The following is a 20,742-nucleotide window of genomic DNA, read 5'->3' on the forward strand; positions in this document are numbered from 1 at the left end:
ATACACAAACATCAATACAGAAAAGGGTATCACTATTATATAAACAAAAAATGTAATGGAAATAATTCACTGCAACGCTACTTCGCTACAAACATATATAAAAAAGCAAAAAAAATGCTGGCCTAGTTTTTTGTTTGTTTTTTACAGCAAGAAAGAAAATTGCGCAATGATGACTGTGGGATTGAAAATACAGGTAAGTAAGCTAAGTACTTAAGGGAAGAAATATTATTCTATTCAATATTGTCTCATCCAAGACAAAGCAAACCTCTGTCCCCTTCACTCAGTCACTTCCACACAAAAACACACACTAGAATCAAGACAAGCAAAACAAAGCAGATGCACACTACTGAATCACACATTGAATACATATTGATACATATCATGATACATATCATGAATACATATTCAGCTATTGAGCTTTAGTTCAACTTGATATGTGACCAATGGTAGCATTGACAGCATTATCAATATCAATCTTAACTTCTGTGCTGCGAAAAGAAGAAATAATATTGAAAAGTGCAAGGTTATAGGTATATATATTAATATAATGCTTCCGTTATTGTCCTATAAGTAAAGTGCAAATCTCGGGATCAGATTAATGTGTGTGCAAGCATTCCTAACTTTTAGACTGATCATCCTGCACATGCACAAATGAGCCCTTTACATTGTCTGACAGCTATGCTACTCCTCTTATTGTAAAACCTATAAACCTTACACAGAGTGATTGACATACAGCTCATCCACTTCTTCAGGCCATTTGGAATGGCAGTGGAGCCATTTATAATGGTAAATCTGAAAGACAAAACAAAAGGTAACGGATGTACACTAATGTTCAAAAGTTTGGGGTCACTTAGAAATGTTCTTGTTTTCGAAAGAAAATAACATTTTTTGTCCATTAAAATAACATCAAATTGATCAGAATCCCAGAGTCGCATCTTCACTGTTGACGATGAGACTGGTATTTTGCGGGTACTATTTAATGAAGCTGCCAGTTGAGGACTGGTGAGGCATCGGTTTCTCAAACTCGACACCCTAATGTACTTGTCCTCTTGCTCAGTTGTACACCGGGGCCTCCCCCTCCTCTTTCTATTCTGGTTAGAGCCAGTTTGCGCTGTTCTGTGAAAGGAGTAGTACACAGCATTGTACGAGATCTTCAGTTTCTTGGAAATTTCTCGCATGGAATAGCCTTCATTTCTCAGAACAAGAATAGACTGATGAGTTTCAGAAGAAAGGTCTTTGTTTCTGGCCATTTTGAGCCTGTAATCGAACCCACAAATGCTGATGCTGCAGATACTGAACTAGTCTAAAGAAGGCCAGCTTTATTTCTTCTTTAATCAGAACAACAGTTTTCAGCTGTGTTAACATAATTGCAAAAGGGTTTTCTAATGATCAATTAGCCTTTTGAAATTATAAACTTGAATTAGCTAACACAACGTGCCATTGGAACACAGGAGTGATGGTTGCTGATAATGGGCCTCTGTACGCCTATGTAGATATTCCATAAAGAATCTGCCTTTTCCAGCTAAAATAGTCATTTACAACATTAACAATGTCTACACTGTATTTCTGATCAATTTTATGTTATTTTAATGGACAAAAAATGTGCTTTTCTTTCAAAAACAAGGACATTTTTAAGTGACCCCAAACTTTTGAACGGTAGTGTATGTGTTTCTCCATTAAACATATCATAGTCTAATAGAGGATGGGTTTTGGGTGATTTCTGCACTGTGTATGTGCATACTATAATTGTTTTTGTTGTAATCCTAAAAGGAGACTATGCTCTGTAACTTATTTTATTTTGAAACACTAAAACAGGGTACGCTTCAGTCCGTAGAGAGATAACCATTATTGCGCCACCATGCCGGCTTTCCTGTAGCTGTTTTGCCATTACTAAGTCATATTCAGAGTGCGGGATTTTGAGACTTTAGAAGACTGATGAGTCATAATATTGTCTTGTTGTTGCCAGCTGTGGGTTCCAAAGGAATCTGATAGGATACTTCCTGGTGACCAAATTCAGATGACAGAAAATGATCTAATCCCATTCCCAGCTACTAATCATGGTGAATAATGATTGGCTGGGATGGGATGCCACCGAGACCTGCTCAAGTGGAAATGCAGTGAGCCATCACTACAGTAACAGCCCCTCCCCCTCTTCTGACCATAACATCACCAACCCAATCCTAGTACTGTATTCAACAGCTGACTCAGGAACCCAGTCCACCACAGACGCACATATTATGCCTGCTTGTCATCCTATGTAGGCAGCTGCCTAATGTTGCCTTCTTTCAGTCAGACCATGACTCAGCCAGTTCAGTTCAGAGCCAGTTCAGTTCAGAGCCAGTTCAGTTCAGAGCCAGTTCAGTTCAGAGCCAGTTCCAGTTCCAGTTCAGAGCCAGTTCCAGTTCAGAGCCAATTCCAGTTCAGAGCCAGTTCCAGTTCCAGTTCAGAGCCAGTTCCAGTTCCAGTTCAGAGCCAGTTCAGGTTCAGAGACAGTTCAGGTTCAGAGACAGTTCCAGTTCTGAGCCAGTTCCAGTTCCAGTTCAGAGCCAGTTCCAGTTCCAGTTCCAGTTCAGAGCCAGTTCCAGTTCCAGTTCCAGTTCAGAGCCAGTTCCAGTTCAGAGCCAGTCCCAGTTCAGAGCCAGAGACAGTTCCAGTTCAGAGCCAGTTCCAGTTCAGAGACAGTTCCAGTTCAGAGCCAGTTCCAGTTCAGAGACAGTTCCAGTTCAGAGCCAGTCCCAGTTCAGAGCCAGTTCCAGGTGATGGGTGGATGGGTCCAAGTCTTTTCATTGTTAATCACTAGTGTTTCCATAGTCTCTCTCTCGTATGTCATCACCGACCAAGACACTGTGCTGCTCCTTATCCCAAGGTAAAAAGCAGAGGGGAAGGGGGCAGCATGTGTGTGTTTGTTGGGGCTGGTGGAAGTGTGTGTGTATGTGTGCGTGTGTTTGTAGGGGGGTGGCAAGGCAGAGCTCGGCAGAAGGGGGTAGTGTTGTATTTAGGGTCCGTGGTCAGTTGGTCTCGTAAGTGGAGAGCAGGGCGGCGTCCACAGGCTCCATGCAGGAGGGACAGGTGAAGGACCTCATCAGCCAGTCGTCTATACAGTCCATGTGGTAGATGTGCATACAGGGCAGAAACCGGATGGGGTCCCCGTACACAAAGTCCATCATACATATCACACACCTAGAAAATGGGTTAATACATGTATGAATAGTGGTTTTGATCATTTTTTCCTCAGCCCTTTAACTGACCAGGAAAAACTCTGGGCACTAGTTATGTTATACAAACACAGTTACATGCTACAACTAGGGTCAGAGTTTTACCTGCTCAGGTCACATGAACAGTGACCTTTATCAATTACATCAGAGAATAAAAACAGTGGTAAACTAATAATATTAAGATATTAATAAAAACAGTGGTAAACAGATGCTTACTCTCTGATTTTCTTCTCAGAGCCGTCCCGTCCTCCGTCGTAGACACCCCGGGGGAGGTGCTGGATGAGGCCGATACGCTGGGCGATACGGACCTGCTCCTCCTCAGTCAGCTGGCTGGCCAGGCGGGCCTGGCTGGGGGTGGGGTGGTACACCGGCATGTGGGCCTCCTGGAAAAAACATACAGAAAGTCAATCCATGGGCCAACTCAACTGAACTGATCCCATGACCCAGTGTTTCAACAACCATGGTATAAGCGGGGTTGGGTGGTCTGTTCCACCTAATGACGTATATACAGTTGAAGTCGGAAGTTTACATACACCATGGCCAAATATAATTAAACTCAGTTTTCCACAATTCCTGACATTTAATCCAAGTAGAAATTCCCTGTCTTAGGTCAGTTAGGATCACCACTTTATTTTAAGAATGTGAAATGTCAGAATAATAGTAGAAAGAATGATTTATTTCAGCTTTAATTTCTTTCATCACATTCCCAGTGGGTCAGAAGTTTACATACACTCAATTAGTATTTGGTAGCGTTGCCTTTAAATTGTTTAACTTGGGTCAAACGTTTCGGGTAGCCTTCCACAAGCTTCCCACAATAAGTTGGGTGAATTTTGGCCCATTCTTCCTGACAGAGCTGGTGTAACTGAGTCAGGTTTGTAGGCCTCCTTGCTCGCACACGCTTTTTCAGTTTTACCCACAAATTGTCCATAGGATTGAGGTTAGGGCTTTGTGATGGCCACTCCAATACCTTGACTTTGTTGTCTTTAAGCCATTTTGCCACAACTTTGGAAGTATGCTTGGGGTCATTGTCCATTTGGAAGACCCATTTGCGACCAAGCTTTAACTTCCTGACTGATGTCTTGAGATGTTGCTTCAATATATCCACATAATTGTCTTACCTCATGATGCCATCTATTTTGTGAAGTGCACCAGTCCGTCCTGCAGCAAAGTACCCCCACAACATGATGCTGCCACCCGCGTGCTTTACGGTTGGGATGGTCTTCTGAAAAAACCTACACTCGATCCCTCCGATGTCAACAACTACAGACCAGTATCCCTTCTTTCTTTTCTCTCCAAAACTCTTGAACGTGCCGTCCTTGGCCAGCTCTCCTGCTATCTCTCTCAGAATGACCTTCTTGATCCAAATCAGTCAGGTTTCAAGACTAGTCATTCAACTGAGACTGCTCTTCTCTGTGTCACGGAGGCGCTCCGCACTGCTAAAGCTAACTCTCTCTCCTCTGCTCTCATCCTTCTAGACCTATCGGCTGCCTTTGATACTGTGAACCATCAGATCCTCCTCTCCACCCTCTCCGAGCTGGGCATCTCCGGCGCGGCCCACGCTTGGATTGCGTCCTACCTGACAGGTCGCTCCTACCAGGTGGCGTGGCGAGAATCTGTCTCCGCACCACGTGCTCTCACCACTGGTGTCCCCCAGGGCTCTGTTCTAGGCCCTCTCCTATTCTCGCTATACACCAAGTCACTTGGCTCTGTCATATCCTCACATGGTCTCTCCTATCATTGCTATGCAGACGACACACAATTAATCTTCTCCTTTCCCCCCTCTGATAACCAGGTGGCGAATCGCATCTCTGCATGTCTGGCAGACATATCAGTGTGGATGACGGATCACCACCTCAAGCTGAACCTCGGCAAGACGGAGCTGCTCTTCCTCCCGGGGAAGGACTGCCCGTTCCATGATCTCGCCATCACGGTTGACAACTCCATTGTGTCCTCCTCCCAGAGTGCTAAGAACCTTGGCGTGATCCTGGACAACACCCTGTCGTTCTCAACTCACATCAAGGCGGTGACCCGTTCCTGTAGGTTCATGCTCTACAACATTCGCAGAGTACGACCCTGCCTCACACAGGAAGCGGCGCAGGTCCTAATCCAGGCACTTGTCATCTCCCGTCTGGATTACTGCAACTCGCTGTTGGCTGGGCTCCCTGCCTGTGCTATTAAACCCCTACAACTCATCCAGAACGCCGCAGCCCGTCTGGTGTTCAACCTTCCCAAGTTCTCTCACGTCACCCCGCTCCTCCGCTCTCTCCACTGGCTTCCAGTTGAAGCTCGCATCCGCTACAAGACCATGGTGCTTGCCTACGGAGCTGTGAGGGGAACGGCACCGCCGTACCTTCAGGCTCTGATCAGGCCCTACACCCAAACAAGGGCACTGCGTTCATCCACCTCTGGCCTGCTCGCCTCCCTACCTCTGAGGAAGTACAGTTCCCGCTCAGCCCAGTCAAAACTGTTCGCTGCTCTGGCACCCCAATGGTGGAACAAACTCCCTCACGACGCCAGGTCAGCGGAGTCAATCACCACCTTCCGGAGACACCTGAAACCCCACCTCTTTAAGGAATACCTAGGATAGGATAAAGTAATCCTTCTAACCCCCCCCTCCCCCTTAAAAGAGTTAGATGCACTATTGTAAAGTGGTTGTTCCACTGGATATCATAAGGTGAATGCACCAATTTGTAAGTCGCTCTGGATAAGAGCGTCTGCTAAATGACTTAAATGTAAATGTAATGTAAAATGTGTTCTTCGGCTTGCAAGCCTCCCCCTTTTTCCTCCAAACATAATGATGGTCATTATGGCCAAACAGTTCTATTTTTGTTTCATCAGACCAAAGGACATTTCTCCAAAAAGTACAATCTTTGTCCCCATGTGCAGTTGCAAACCGTAGTCTGGCTTTTTTTATGGTGGTTTTGGAGCAGTGGCTTCTTCCTTGCTGAGCGGCCTTTCAGGTTATGTCGATATAGGACACATTTTACTGTGGATATAGACACTTTTGTACCTGTTTCATCCAGCATCTTCACAAGGTCCTTTGCTGTTGTTCTGGGATTGATTTGCACTTTTCGCACCAAAGTACATTAATCTCTTGGAGATAGAACGCGTCTCCTTCCTGAGCGGTATGACGGCTGTGTGGTCCCATGGTGTTTGTACTTGTGTACTATTGTTTGTACAGATGAACATGGTACCTTCAGGCGTTTGGAAATTGCTCCCAAGGATGAACCAGACTTGTGGAGGTGTACATTTTTATTCTGAGGTCTTGGGTTGATTTATTTTGATTTTCCCATGATGTCAAGCAAAGAGGCACTGAGTTTGAAGGCAGGCCTTGAAATACATCCACATGTACACCTCCAATTGACTCAAATGATGTCAATTAGCCTATCAGAAGCTTCTAAAGCCATGACATAATTTTCTGGAATTTTCCAAGCTGTTTAAAGGCACAGTCAACTTAGTGTATGTAAACTTCTGACCCACTGAAATTGTGATACAGTGAATTATCAGTGAAATAATCTGTCTGTAAACAATTGTTGGAAAAATTACTTGTGTCATGCACAAAGTAGATGTCCTAACCAAGTTGCCAAAACTATAGTTTGTTAACAAGAAATTTGTGGAGTGGTTGAAAAACGAGTTTTAATGATTCCAACCTAAGTGTATGTAAACTTCCAACTTCAACTGTAAACCCTGGATTGCTGATGCTATATATTGGCCATTGAAAGGCATTGAAGCCACTGGTCGGCCATATTGGCGACAGTATTTCAATTAAATGGTTCAAGGACAAAATTACATGTATTTATTCAGTTGTTGTAGTGGGGACAGTAACATTAGTACTCTTAAATAAATACTTTAAAGATTTTTTTATTTATTTTTGTTCATTTTCTTTTTAATGTTTATCTCACATAATATAATTTAAAAGTATGCACTAAAGTGTCTGTAATAGAATAAACGTGTCAAAAACAAATATAGACATTAATAAATGCATTTCTAAATCTTCCAAAATAATTTGTATAATTGAGGAATACCAAGATGGATGTGCGTGCGGTGGCTTCAATACAGCGCCACCTGTCAGTCATCCAGGGTTTATACACATACATCATCGGTTCCACCCCGCCTATAAGAGTTTGTCTTGCATTTGTTTCAATTGACAATGTTGTTGCCAGAGGGAACCTGGAAATTAAACTAGCAGAAACACTGCCACGGCAAATCCAATTCATAGACAATTACACTACTTTTGGGCAGCCAGCGTATGACTCGGCAGCTATCTAGTATTGGGTGATTTGAGGTGGAATCATGTGTGAGGCCTATATGAAAGTGTGATACAACAAGGAGAAAGAAGGAGTCTATCATAATGGTTTATCACAATGTGTGTTCTGCGCTGTGGCGAGCCAAAACACACACCCTGCCATGGATAAAGCAGCCGGAAAAAACTGCCCAGTCTGGACATTCTTGGCAAGCCTGTTTAGAACACTTTTGTGAGATTGAAAAGCATTTGGGTATTAAAAGTGTTGTGTGTGTTTTTCTCTTTGTGTGACTGAGTATGTTCAACTATTGATATGTGAAAACTCAGACCCATAACAATCAGTTGCAAATAGGCCTACCTATGAAAACAATAATTTCAATGCAACACTATTGCTCAGCCCTTTAAATATTTTATTGTGGCTCATCTGATGTAGCCTAGCTTTTAAAACCATACATTTGACAGCAACAATTCACTTTAAACTATACCTAGATGAATGAGTCAGTAATGGTATGGAATCATATAAAAGAAAATAAATAATCTAGCTAAATAATTAGGAAATATTTGACCAGATTCTCTAAAGATGTTCAATGCACTTGACCCCTGGGTCTTGCATGATTCTGTCAATTCGCATAGCAATACTTAAAGCTAGGGTCCTTAATTGAAGCAATAACAAAGTGGTTACCCCGCCTCTGTTTTGGTAAAATGCTGAGGGATGGGCCTGGAGAAATGGAACCCCTCTCAAATTAATTCAGAGCTATGGATGCAATAAGGACTGACCATCCACGATATCAAAATTATAATTATAACCATGATTAGAGGCTATACAGTGTTTGTTTACATTTAGCTAAATTGTTTACAAACAAAACAAGCTTATATTTTGGGTTCTGATAGGGTACGACTGTTGAACTAAGCTCATGAGGCATTTATCAGTTATATTCTTCAAGAATCAGTGGTTATAACTATATAATGAATGTATAAGTCCAACAATAAATGTAGCAACTAAGGATTCTAGCTTTAACATTAGTAGCTATAAAGTCTGACCTGGTAAGGCGGAGGTGGCTCCAAATCCGGGTCTGCCTCCCCATAACTTGCTCTGTCAGACTGGGATTCGTGAAGCAAAGATATATCGTCGGACGTCGGCGATTTGAGACAATTGCCCATGTCCACTTCTCAGTCCCTCGTTGTTTAGCTAGCTTGTAAACTTGCTATTGTTCGTTTACAACCAAATGTATCTTCCCCTCGTTGAAGAAGTAATGTTATTACACATTAAATACTATTTAACAACCCATTAAAACATAATATATATATGTTCATATAAACACTAGCTCGAGACCCATCAGCTGTCCAAGCTATTCAACATCATCAGACCATCACAGTCAAAACAAAGAGCTAGCTAGATACTGCTGCTAGCTAACGCTTTTGGCTAACCAGCTAGTGACTTCCTTGATTAATATCATTCACTCCTCGGCCTAAGATTTGAAATGAAAAACGTTCGCTCAAATAGAAACTATCATAACGACATTAGCGATAGAACATCTATATTCTTCACAAATATAGACCACTGACTTCGCGAATAAAGTAAGTGTCTGGCTAGCTTGCAATATTATTCAATTTTTTCAACCTGAACTTGGCGTCCATTGGATATGACGTAACGGCTTTAGTGTTGTTGACTTTGTCATAAGGTGAGTGAGGAGTTTGCTTTTTGCACTTTCATTGGATGGTTGCAATGCAACGTCACACAAGGAAATGAAAAGTGGTGGCTGGCACAAGACCCAAAATAGTCTGTTATTTCAGTTTTTTTTGAATGATATACAATTTTGTTCTTAAACAAAGATCACAATTGTTGGTTTAATCTCATAATTCATGTATAGTTATTCCCTGAAGTGGTCTACTGTAAAGTGTAAACAACATTCAGCAAAATGTTTATTCCTGACTTTACCCAGACATTAGAGCCTTATGGAGAGTTAAATAAGGATTGGAGTTGACCATTGGTCTACATCAGATACCGAGACAAGCAGCCACATAACTGCAATTAAGGATACTTTTCTTGGAATTTAGGAAACTTTTATTCATACTGTATATACAACTATTTTACACATATAAACCAAACAACTATTTGCATTCAAGGAACTTATTATACAATTCTCTGTTTTTTGGTTAAGTGAGTTTCACAGAATCATTACCCTTTTTCAGGCAAATAAAACAAATACATATACATGTACCTTAAATGAACATTCCAGAAATATCCTATTCCACCCTTCAAGTGTGTTGTGAGCTGAAAGGGATATGTTCTCTTACAATCTTGCAGAAAGCATGGTATAAATGTACTGTACATTATTAGTAAACCATTCTAAATAATAGGTAAAATCAGGTGTGTTGAAAACATCTTCCTACATGTGTCGTCTGTAATGGCTCATACAGTATTTTTATAAACCAATCTAGGTAGAAAATATACAGTTGCAGTGAGGTATCTGACACGTACTGATTACGTGGTAGGCTAATGAAGAAGAGGAGAACATGGATGGCTACATTGATGAAGAAAATACTCAAGTTCATGATTGTTTCTGGCCAGTTATTGATTCCGGAAGATGAGAAGGAATGAATCAGTCAAATGTTTAAAAAAATATTGTAACATCTGAAGAAAAACAGGTACAGTACAGTACATCGACAAGATGAAGGTTGGTTCAAGACAGCCACAGGTTCTGCTGGTTTTCCTATTGGCTTAATAAAGGTTTGGATTGAAGCCATGTTCTGGGTATAGTCCTAGTCATTTGGTTCTCTAGAGTACTGTTCATAACAAAGCCATGTCTTTCAAATCACACTAGATATTTAGGCATTCCTTTTCTGAAAAATAATGAATACTTTTATTGAAAGCAATCACATTTCATGACATTGTTGGTTGTTGTCCATTGTCCTGCAAGTTGGTAAAAAAAGAAAAGAAAATCATACAGATTTCCAACAGAAGACAATGTGCCATTCACTTTTCTGCTTGTATTAATGATTGTTTTATTCCTTTAAAAAATTACAACAGGAGTTACATGGTTTACGTATGAATAGATTCTTATTAAAGAAGTGTGTTCCCTTTGTAGACAGTAAAGGGATAGGAAATCTAATGGTGGAGGGTGCAAAAGGTCAAAAATGAACTCAGCTCTACTAAAATTCAAAAAAACATTGCTTGATCAATTATTGTTTGGGTGTATTTTGTTACATAGACATGACTACATTTCATTCATTTATAAAGTACTTTTACAGTTACCCTTCTTTATGGCCATGTATCCTACTCAGACAATCAAGTGGTACTGGTGGCAAATTTATAGGAAAAAAAAACAGATGTATTTACAAAAACCATGGCTTTCAAAGATATTGTTACTCCTTATTTTGCACATAGTTACATATTCACACCCCACACACCGTTAAGAGCAACACTGAATCAATGCCAGAGAAACACCTTCAGATATGACAATACCTATTGACACAAATTACAATTCTATTCATTTAATCTCTTTTCTGTCCATCCAAGGCTATTTGAGGTTTATTATTACGCTCTTTATTTTGATAGTCAAAATATAAACGAACCACAGTCAAATATTTGTGGGTAGATATTTATTGTACATTTTCTGTGTGGATTTGAAAGGGATTCCACTTGCAAAAGTCAAAAACAATGTTCTTATTTTTGTTCTCCTCTCACATTTGAGCAAACATACTACAATCACACAGGTATGCAGTAGTAATGCAAGAGAGTGACAAATGTCCCTTTTCCTTTATAATGTAATACAACTTTAACTCTTTACTCCCTACGCTCCTTCTTCACCGCCCCTCCGCCTCCACTTCTTCCTCCTCCTAGCAGCGGTCGTCCTCTTCTGTGTCGCTGAGTGGCTCACAGCCCGCAACAGAGACCGTCTGAGCCAGGCGTTTCCGGAAGTGTCCGTTGGGGACCTGCCAGCCGCTCCTGGAACCCCGTCGAGCGGAGCTGAAGCTGGAGCTGGATGTGGAGCTGACCGTGTTAGCACGTCCCAGGCTGGTGGCTACCGCCGCCTCGAAAGTCAGCGTCTCCATGAACCCGGTGGGGTCCAGACTGTGCTCGTCCTCCTGCAGGGCCAGGTAGGGCTCCGACGGGTAGCGACGCAGGGGAGAGCCCTGCTGGTGGCGACGGCCCCTCGCCCCACTCTGTCCCTCTCCCCCTGCCCCCTCTCTGGAGGCTTCCCCTCGCCTCTGAGTCTCTGGGCTGCCCCTGTCGTCATCATCGTCCCCTGAGGGAGGGTGCGTGCGACACACCAGAGGAGAGTAAGAGATGTGGGGATGGGAGCGTGTTGAGGTCTGGGACAGGGGGCGACGGCTAGGAGTACTAGATTCAGAGGTGGGGATGGGGCTGTCGGAGCTGTTGCCCTGGACACAAGAGTGGAAACACATTTAATACAAATGTCTGACTGTTTTTTCACAAGTGTGTATGTGGCCTACCAGTTCTTCAAATGTGGGTATGTGTTTGTGTCTAGTTGGTCTAGTAGTGGCTTCAGGGGGTACTAATGGTGTATGGGTCTTTAATATGTGTCCTTGGTTAAGCATCCTGCATGTGTGTGGCCTACCTGTTTGTCCAGGGGGTGTGTGCGATCACGGCTAGGGGAGTGTGAGGGTTGCAGGCTCCTCTCCTCGGAGGTACAGCGGGACGTGTCTGGGGAGAGGAGGTGGCGGCGCTCTTTAGACCTCCCGCGCTCCTTCTCTGTGTCCAACTGCCTCTTCCTTTCTGACCGCGACACTGGATGAGGAAGAGGAAGACCATGGCAAGGAGCACAGAGAGAGGGGCGCAGCAACAGATAAAAAGAGAGGGGGACAGAGAGGGACAACAACAGATAAAGCGAGAGGGGGACAGAGAGAGACAACAACAGATAAAGAGAGAGGGGGACAGAGAGAGACAACAACAGATAAAGAGAGAGGGGGACAGAGAGAGACAACAACAGATAAAGAGAGAGGAGGACAGAGAGAGACAACAACAGATAAAGAGAGAGGGGGACAGAGAGAGACAACAACAGATAAAGAGAGAGGGGGACAGAGAGAGACAACAACAGATAAAAAGAGAGGGGGACAGAGAGAGACAACAACAGATAAAGAGAGAGGGGGACAGAGAGAGACAACAACAGATAAAGAGAGAGGGGGACAGAGAGAGACAACAACAGATAAAGAGAGAGGGGGGCAGAGAGAGACAACAGATAAAGAGAGAGGGGGACAGAGAGAGACAACAACAGATAAAGAGAGAGGGGGACAGAGAGGGACAACAACAGATAATGAGAGAGGGGGACAGAGAGAGACAACAACAGATAAAGAGAGAGGGGGACAGAGAGAGACAACAACAGATAAAGAGAGAGGGGGACAGAGAGAGACAACAACAGATAAAGAGAGAGGGGGACAGAGAGAGACAACAACAGATAAAGAGAGAGGGTATGATGAAAGGACAGGATTGAAGCTACATGCTTACGCCCATAAGTCGAACAATTAGCCTACAGTAAACACTGTAAATCAATAGATAGCAACGTTATCAGTACACTGTAGATCAATAGATAACAACGTTATCAGTACACTGTAGATCAGTAAACAGTAACGTTATCAGTACACTGTCGATCAGTAGATAGCAACGTTATCAGTACACTGTAGATCAGTAAACAGTAACATTATAACTACACTGTAGATCAGTAAACAGTAACGTTATCAGTACACTGTCGATCAGTAGATAGCAACGTTATCAGTACACTGTAGATCAATAGATAGCAACGTTATCAGTACACTGTAGATCAGTAAACAGTAACGTTATAACTACACTGTCGATCAGTAAACAGTAACATTATCAGTACACTGTAGATCAGTAAACAGTAACATTATCAGTACACTGTAGATCAGTAAACAGTAACATTATCAGTACACTGTAGATCAGTAAACAGTAACATTATCACTACACTGTATATCAGTAAACAGTAACGTTATAACTACACTGTAGATCAGTAAACAGTAACGTTATCACTACACTGTAGATCAGTAAACAGTAACATTATCACTACACTGTAGATCAGTAAACAGTAACATTATCACTACACTGTAGATCAGTAAACAGTAACATTATCACTACACTGTAGATCAGTAAACAGTAACGTTATCACTACACTGTAGATCAGTAAACAGTAACATTATCACTACACTGTAGATCAGTAAACAGTAACGTTATCACTACACTGTAGATCAGTAAACAGTAACATTATCACTACACTGTAGATCAGTAAACAGTAACGTTATCACTACACTGTAGATCAGTAAACAGTAACGTTATCACTACACTGTAGATCAGTAAACAGTAACGTTATCACTACACTGTAGATCAGTAAACAGTAACATTATCACTACACTGTAGATCAGTAAACAGTAACATTATCACTACACTGTAGATCAGTAAACAGTAACATTATCACTACACTGTAGATCAGTAAACAGTAACGTTATCACTACACTGTAGATCAGTAAACAGTAACATTATCACTACACTGTAGATCAGTAAACAGTAACATTATCACTACACTGTAGATCAGTAAACAGTAACGTTATAACTACACTGTAGATCAGTAAACAGTAACATTATCACTACACTGTAGATCAGTAAACAGTAACATTATCACTACACTGTAGATCAGTAAACAGTAACATTATCAGTACACTGTATATCAGTAAACAGTAACGTTATAACTACACTGTATATCAGTAGATAGCAATGTTATCACTACACTGTAGATCAGTAGATAGCAATGTTATCACTACACTGTAGATCAGTAAACAGTAACGTTATAACTACACTGTATATCAGTAGATAGCAATGTTATCACTACACTGTAGATCAGTAGATAGCAATGTTATCACTACACTGTATATCAGTAAACAGCAACATTATTAGTACACTGTAGATCAGTAAACAGTAACGTTATAACTACACTGTATATCAGTAAACAGCAACATTATCAGTACACTGTAGATCAGTAAACAGTAACATTATCACTACACTGTATATCAGTAAACAGCAACATTATCACTACACTGTAGATCAGTAAACAGTAACATTATCAGTACACTGTATATCAGTAAACAGTAACGTTATAACTACACTGTAGATCAGTAAACAGTATGTTGATGACAAGTGGATAATCATTGATGCACTTAGGATAAAGACATAAAAAAGACATGGAAAAATAAGAACTCTTTAAACATACAATAACCACACACGAATACCACCCCTCATCATGCCAGTGGGACTGATAAGAGGAGAGGTCACGTGAGTAGAGAGTGGAGACTGACCGGCAGCCTTGTAGCTCTTGTGGCGTGGTCTGTACAGTCTATCAGGACTTTTCTTCTCCTCCTGCCACAGGCCATTCACCCTCTGGTCAGCCACAGTGGACGAGGACCGCTTCATAGAGCCACTGGCCATCTCGGTCTGCACACGCACACAGGCACACACACGCACACGCACACGCACACGCACACGCACACGCACACGCACACGCACACGTACATGGCCATACACACAGAGGAGGAGACAACCAAATACCCACAAATACCATAAAATACGTTTTATTACTTTGGAAGAAATCCATCCATAATTCCTATCCATGCTCACTATTCCAGGCAATTAACAGGTCAACTAGGACGCTTGGACCGCCTAATTTTCCCCCTCAACTCATTGTGGAGAGAGAGACAGAGAGAGAGGTAAGGCAAAACATACCAGTAACCCAGGATCAATAAAACACCATTCTGAACCGCTAGCGTTCCGTAGAAAAACATCCATGTTGATTATATCTCTCCAGACACACCAGCAGCAAACGGAAGACACATAAAATAAATGTTTCTCTCTAAATGGCACAACCAGTGTAGCCTGGTCATTGTCTTCTGTCACACAGACATGCATGTCACACTCTGGGGCCCCCTTGCTGCCCCGGGCCCTTCCGGCCCCTGGAGGAGTCAGTGTGGTCAGAGGGCAGTACCTGTGGCTCTACAGACAGACGAGGCATGGAGGAAGCCCGTACACACAGCCCCCTGCCAAATGGGAGCTCCAGTGGGTCAGGAATCAACCCACTGCACTCCCCTGCACTCACCTATATGAGACCAGAGACAGAGAGAGGGGAGAGATAGAGTACAGTACAGTAGAGATCAGGCTGGTCAATTCAGTACTGGGACTAACTGCCTTTTGGGGTTCCAGCCAAGGAGGACTTCAGACAATGTTACATGGTAAAAATTCGCAAGGCCTTTCTGCAATTGGGTAAATCAAACCTAGGCCATTCCATTGTCACCAACCAATCAGAAGCCATTCCAGCCAAAGAGCCACAGATTAACAACCAATGACAACAAGGAGACTGACCCCAGAAAGATTGGGCAAAGCAGGAGGAGAAAGTCAGAGAGCAAGAGGAGATGGCAGCACAAGCACATCGCTACAACAATAAATGAGAAGAGAGAGACCAGAACAACAATTGGGCCTACTGTTACACATACTCATGCAAGTTCAGATCTGGATACACCAAACATACTGAGCCAGACAAGTTCACCTCTCCTTAAAGCCTGTCATGACTCATGTAACTCCCTAGTGAAAATATACATAAAATATGGCAAACACTAACAGATATCCAGGGTCAAAGTCGTAACATTCCTATAGGGCAAACAGTACACTGAAGACCAGTTGAACCAAACAGCCTATAAACAGCACAATGAACAGCGAGAATGCCTGCATCTCCTTTAAACCTCCACTAATCAGACTACAACTTAGGCAAGGACGGAAACACATAGAAACATGAATGCCGTGCTCTGCGCTGCACTATTAGTATCTTCATTCAACCATTACTATTAGATAAGTGTAATTGATTCATTGTTGTCTATGTGTGGGTTGATATTTAGCGCTTTAACGCAAGAGGTTAGGTTTTCACCGGGCAGTATTTTATATTTTGCCCATAGCTGACTTTTTCCTTTTGGCTCCTAGCAAAGGGCTTTATAGAGCTATCATTGTACACTTACTAAATTATATAAAGGCTTCTTTGTGTGTGTACTTTGTGTAGTTGGTGTTTGTGCTAGTTAGTGTGGTGTACAGTACTCCTGTGATGTGTTTCTACAGTACATAGGACTTGGTCCTTCTCGTTACCCTGGAGTGTTGGCTTCTGGTATCCGTGTCAGAGGTCATGGGCTGCATGTTGAGCAGGTCCTGGGGGGAGAGAGGACTCAACGCCACCAGGCCTCCTCTGGTCCTACAGAGGGAGGCAAGTCACAGAGGAAATACTGTCAAACACAAATGTGACTCATTTCAGGAAACTAGGCGTATGTCGCACGTCACTACTTTTTAAAAATATTATTATTAGTCTTTGTTATCAAAATGTGTTTTTTGACAGAAATGCCTTCTGGAACCTGTGAACTTTCATGTGCCTTAATAACAAACTTGTATTCCATCCATAAGTACGAGCCTAGTTGGTTTAGCCACGGAAAAAGCCAGGAACCTTCCCGCTAGCCATGATTGGCTGTGATAATGGATGGGCTGGACATGCCGGGAGATGAGTTTGGATTGGTCTGCCATGTAGCATGCTTCTGTCTATAACGTGAGCTGTTCAGTATGTTTTGACAGTCCATTCTACCGCACCATTTTTGAAAGATATAACGTTAGCCAACGAGAACTACAAAAGTGTTGCAACTTTTCTCAACATTGATGCCCTGAATTTAGCAGGTGCTATCGACAGATCAGTTGAAAAAGTGATGGACTAATTTCTGCACACGCCACGGTCAGTGTAAACCGGAGTGACTTGACACAACGCTGGCCAAACAAGATGTAGCTACAAACAAAACGGAGTTAAATGGTTCCAGTCTGCTGTGAAGCGTTCGTCCATGTATATGTTAAGAGTCTAGCTACATTTTCAGATATAAGTTTCTAATTTTGTGAGAAAGTTGGTTTTATTGCAAGCTAAAGCATACTGTTAGTTAGCAGCTTGCAGCTTGCTGGCTCGCTAGCTAACATTATGTGTATGACCAGTGTAGTAATACTATTCGAATCAGAAATCCATTTGCATTGCTAGTTATAGCCTAATGTTAGCTAGCTAACATTGAACCTAGTTTGATAGCTTTAGCTACCTGCAGATTCATACTACAGCTATTACAATGTTTGTTTTGGTAGTAGTATGAGTTGGGATTATGCCGGTTAATTGTTTAGCTAGCTAGCTACATGTCTAAACAAAAGACTCCACTTCGGCCGGGTTATTACATGACCCATCAAATTAGCCAGGTGTGTCTGGGGGTGATTACGGCCATCTATTGTATTTCATGAACATGTGTACATGTCTAGACAATAGTGACCCATCCACTTAGCTAAATGTGGCTGGGAGGTGGTTATAGCATTTCCTTCACATGACCCATCAATTTAGACAAGTGTGTCAGGTAAGTGTCATCTAATAATGCTAAAATATTTATACAATAGTTTTATCTGGACACTTTCTGTTTTAGATATTACTACTATGCAAGTAACCACTTTTGTGTCCTGTACATAAGACAAATAAACACAGCTTTTATTTGATATAGCGTGTGTTTACCACATGGCCTCGCATGTGAATCTTTAAAGAGATGGGTGGGGCTAAGGCTTAACTTCTTTGGGAGAAGGGGGGCAGTATTGAGTAGCTTGGATAAAAAGGTACCCAGAGTAAACTGCCTGCTACTCAGTCCTAAAAGCTAGAATATGCATATAATTTGTACATTTGGATAGAAAACACTCTGAAGTTTCTAAAACTGTTTGAATGATGTCTGTGAGTATAACAGAACTCAAATCCAACCAGGAAGTGGGAAATCTGAGGTTTGTAGTTTTTCAACTCTTTGCCTATCCAAGATACAGTGGAAATGGGGTCATATTGCACTTCCTAAGGCTTCCACTAGATGTCAACAGTCTTTAGAACCTTGTTTGATGCTTCTACTGTGAAGGAGGGGGGAATGGTAGCTGATTGAGTCAGGTGTCTGGCATGAGCTGGTCACGTGCGCTCACGTGATAGTTAGCTGCGTTCCATCGCATTTCTACAGACAATGGAATTCTCCGGTTGAAACATTATTGAAGATTTATGTTAAAACATCCAAAAGATTGATTCTATACTTCGTTTGACATGTTTCTACGAACTGTAATATGACTTTTCGTCTGAACTTTCGCCTGGACTTGCCCACGTGTCGTGAGTTTGGATTGTGTCCTAAACGCGCAAACAAAAAGGAGGTATTTGGACATAAATGATGGACTTTATCGAACAAATCAAACATTTATTGTGGAACTGGGATTCCCGGGAGTGCATTCTGATGAAGATCATCAAAGGTAAGTGAATATTTATAATGCTATTTCTGACTTTGTTGACTCCACAACATGACGGATATCTGTATGGCTTGATTTGTTGTCTGAGCGCTGTAATCAGATTATTGCATGGTGTGCTTTTTCGGTAAAGCTTTTTTGAAATCTGACACAGCGGTTGCATTAAGGAGAAGTGGATCTAAAATCCATGCATAACACTTGTATCTTTTAGCAATGTTTATTATGAGTATTTCTGTAAATTGATGTGGCTCTCTGCAAAATCACCGGATGTTTTGGAACTACTGAACGTAACGCGCCAATGTAAACTGAGATTTTTGGATATAAATATGAACTTTATCAAACAAAACATACATGTATTGTGTAACATGAAGTCCTATGAGTGTCATCTGATGAAGATAATCAAAGATTAGTGATTAATTTTATCTCTATTTCGGCTTTTTGTGACTCCTCTCTTTGGCTGGAAAAATGGCTGTGTTTTTCTGTGACTAGGTACTGACCTAACATAATCGTTTGGTGTGCTTTCGTCGTACAGACTTTTTGAAATCGGACACTGTGGCTGGATTTAAGTTTAGACAACAAGTTTATCTTTAAAATGGTGTGAAAAACTTGTATGTTTGAGGAATTTTAATTATGGGATTTCTGTTGTTTTGAATTTGGCGCCCTGCACTTTCACTGGCTGTTGTTGAGGTGGGACGCTACCGTCCCGAATATCCCAGAGAGGTTAAGAGGGTGTGAACGATGCTGAATGGGTGTAGACAAAGAAAAGCTCTCCAGTAGGTGTACCAAAATATTCAAGGGCCATTTTCTCAAAAGTGGGGTTACAAGTTTCAAGTACCAACTTTCAAAGCAGAATTACTTGTTTCTCAACTGCAGTGTTGAGAAACAATGTTGAGAAATGTTGTTGAAACGGTGTTGAGAAACATATACCATTTTTAAGCTCTACATCTCTACTTTAATCCAACGTAAAAAACAATTAAAAATGTTGCTACATAAGGCCGAATCGAGGGGGTTGGTCACAAATACTTACTAAAGGCACAAGGCACACACACATACACGAATGCAAGCAAGCCTGCACGCACGGACTGACTCACAGGGCGGAGCCAGCACTGTGGGGCATGCAGGGCAGGGGCTGGGCATTGGACAGAATGTCTTCAGAGAGGGTCGAGGCATCCAGCCGCTGGAACGGCATCAGACTGGCCTTCTGTAGAGGAGACCACACCAAGCAATACATCACTACAGGCACTAGGTTGTGTCAACAGATGCCAGATGCCATGATAATGTTATACAGAAGAGGACTGAGGTTATTACACTGAGTGTACAAAACATTAAGAACACCTTCCTAATATTGAGTTGTACCCCCATTTGCCCTCAGAACAGCCTCAATTCGTCAGGGAATGAACTCTACAAGGTGTTTTAAGCCTTCCACATGAATGCTGGCCCATGTTGACTCCAATGCTTCCCACAGTTGTGTCAAGCTGGCTGGATGTCCTTTGGGTGGTGGACCATTCTTGATACACACAGGAAACTGTTGAGCATGAAAAATAGCAGTGTTGCAGTTCTTGATACAAACCGGTGCACCTGGCACCTAAACTCAGCAAAAAAAGAAATGTCCCTATTTCAAGACCCTTTCTTTCAAAGATAATTCGTAAAAATCCAAATAACTTCACAGATCTTCATTGTAAAGGATTTAAACACTGTTTCCCATGCTTGTTCAATGAACCATAAACAATTAATGAACATGCACCTGTGGAATGGTCGTTAAGACACTAACAGCTTACAGACGGTAGGCAATTAAGGTCACAGTTATGAAAACTTAGGACACTAAAGAGGCCTTTCTACTGACTCTGAAAAACACCAAAGGAAAGATGCCCAGGGTCCCTGCTCACCTGCGTGAACGTGCCTTAGGCATGCTGCAAGGAGGCATGAGGAATGCAGATGTGGCCAGGGCA

General features: G+C 42.0%; 2 protein-coding genes across 2 annotated transcripts in view; both read right to left on the reverse strand.

Moving 5' to 3' along the window:
• Window positions 1–2,666: 2,666 nt before the first annotated feature.
• LOC120055582 (RING finger protein 11-like) lies at window positions 2,667–9,100 on the reverse strand. Its single transcript, XM_039003464.1, has 3 exons — window positions 8,500–9,100; window positions 3,432–3,598; window positions 2,667–3,180 (listed from the first exon to the last, which is right to left on the reverse strand). Exons 1-3 carry the CDS (start codon window positions 8,617–8,619, stop codon window positions 3,009–3,011), a joined length of 459 nt encoding a protein of 152 aa, XP_038859392.1. The 5' UTR covers window positions 8,620–9,100; the 3' UTR covers window positions 2,667–3,008.
• A 2,198-nt stretch (window positions 9,101–11,298) lies between these two features.
• Window positions 11,299–20,742, reverse strand: part of LOC120055320 (voltage-dependent R-type calcium channel subunit alpha-1E-like) — a 79,036-nt gene continuing 69,592 nt past the window's right edge. Inside the window, exons 42-47 of the mRNA XM_039003196.1 lie at window positions 19,885–19,994; window positions 16,613–16,715; window positions 15,399–15,578; window positions 14,785–14,920; window positions 12,042–12,211; window positions 11,299–11,844 (exon numbers count right to left, since the gene is read on the reverse strand). Coding sequence (XP_038859124.1) covers window positions 11,299–11,844; window positions 12,042–12,211; window positions 14,785–14,920; window positions 15,399–15,578; window positions 16,613–16,715; window positions 19,885–19,994 — 1,245 coding nt within the window. The remainder of the gene's footprint in view (window positions 11,845–12,041; window positions 12,212–14,784; window positions 14,921–15,398; window positions 15,579–16,612; window positions 16,716–19,884; window positions 19,995–20,742) is intronic.

The sequence above is a fragment of the Salvelinus namaycush genome, chromosome 11 (genome assembly GCF_016432855.1).
Source record: "Salvelinus namaycush isolate Seneca chromosome 11, SaNama_1.0, whole genome shotgun sequence".
Taxonomy (NCBI): domain Eukaryota; kingdom Metazoa; phylum Chordata; class Actinopteri; order Salmoniformes; family Salmonidae; genus Salvelinus; species Salvelinus namaycush.

Excerpts from the sequence above, each read along its gene's own strand:
- LOC120055582 (XM_039003464.1), bottom strand. The coding sequence starts at position 8,619 with ATGGGCAATTGTCTCAAATCGCCGACGTCCGACGATATATCTTTGCTT. Across the intron at positions 3,599-8,499 it reads AGCCACCTCCGCCTTACCAG|GAGGCCCACATGCCGGTGTA; the intron begins GTCAGACTTTAT and ends TGTTTTTTCCAG. Across the intron at positions 3,181-3,431 it reads TCTGAGAAGAAAATCAGAGA|GTGTGTGATATGTATGATGG; the intron begins GTAAGCATCTGT and ends CCCATTTTCTAG.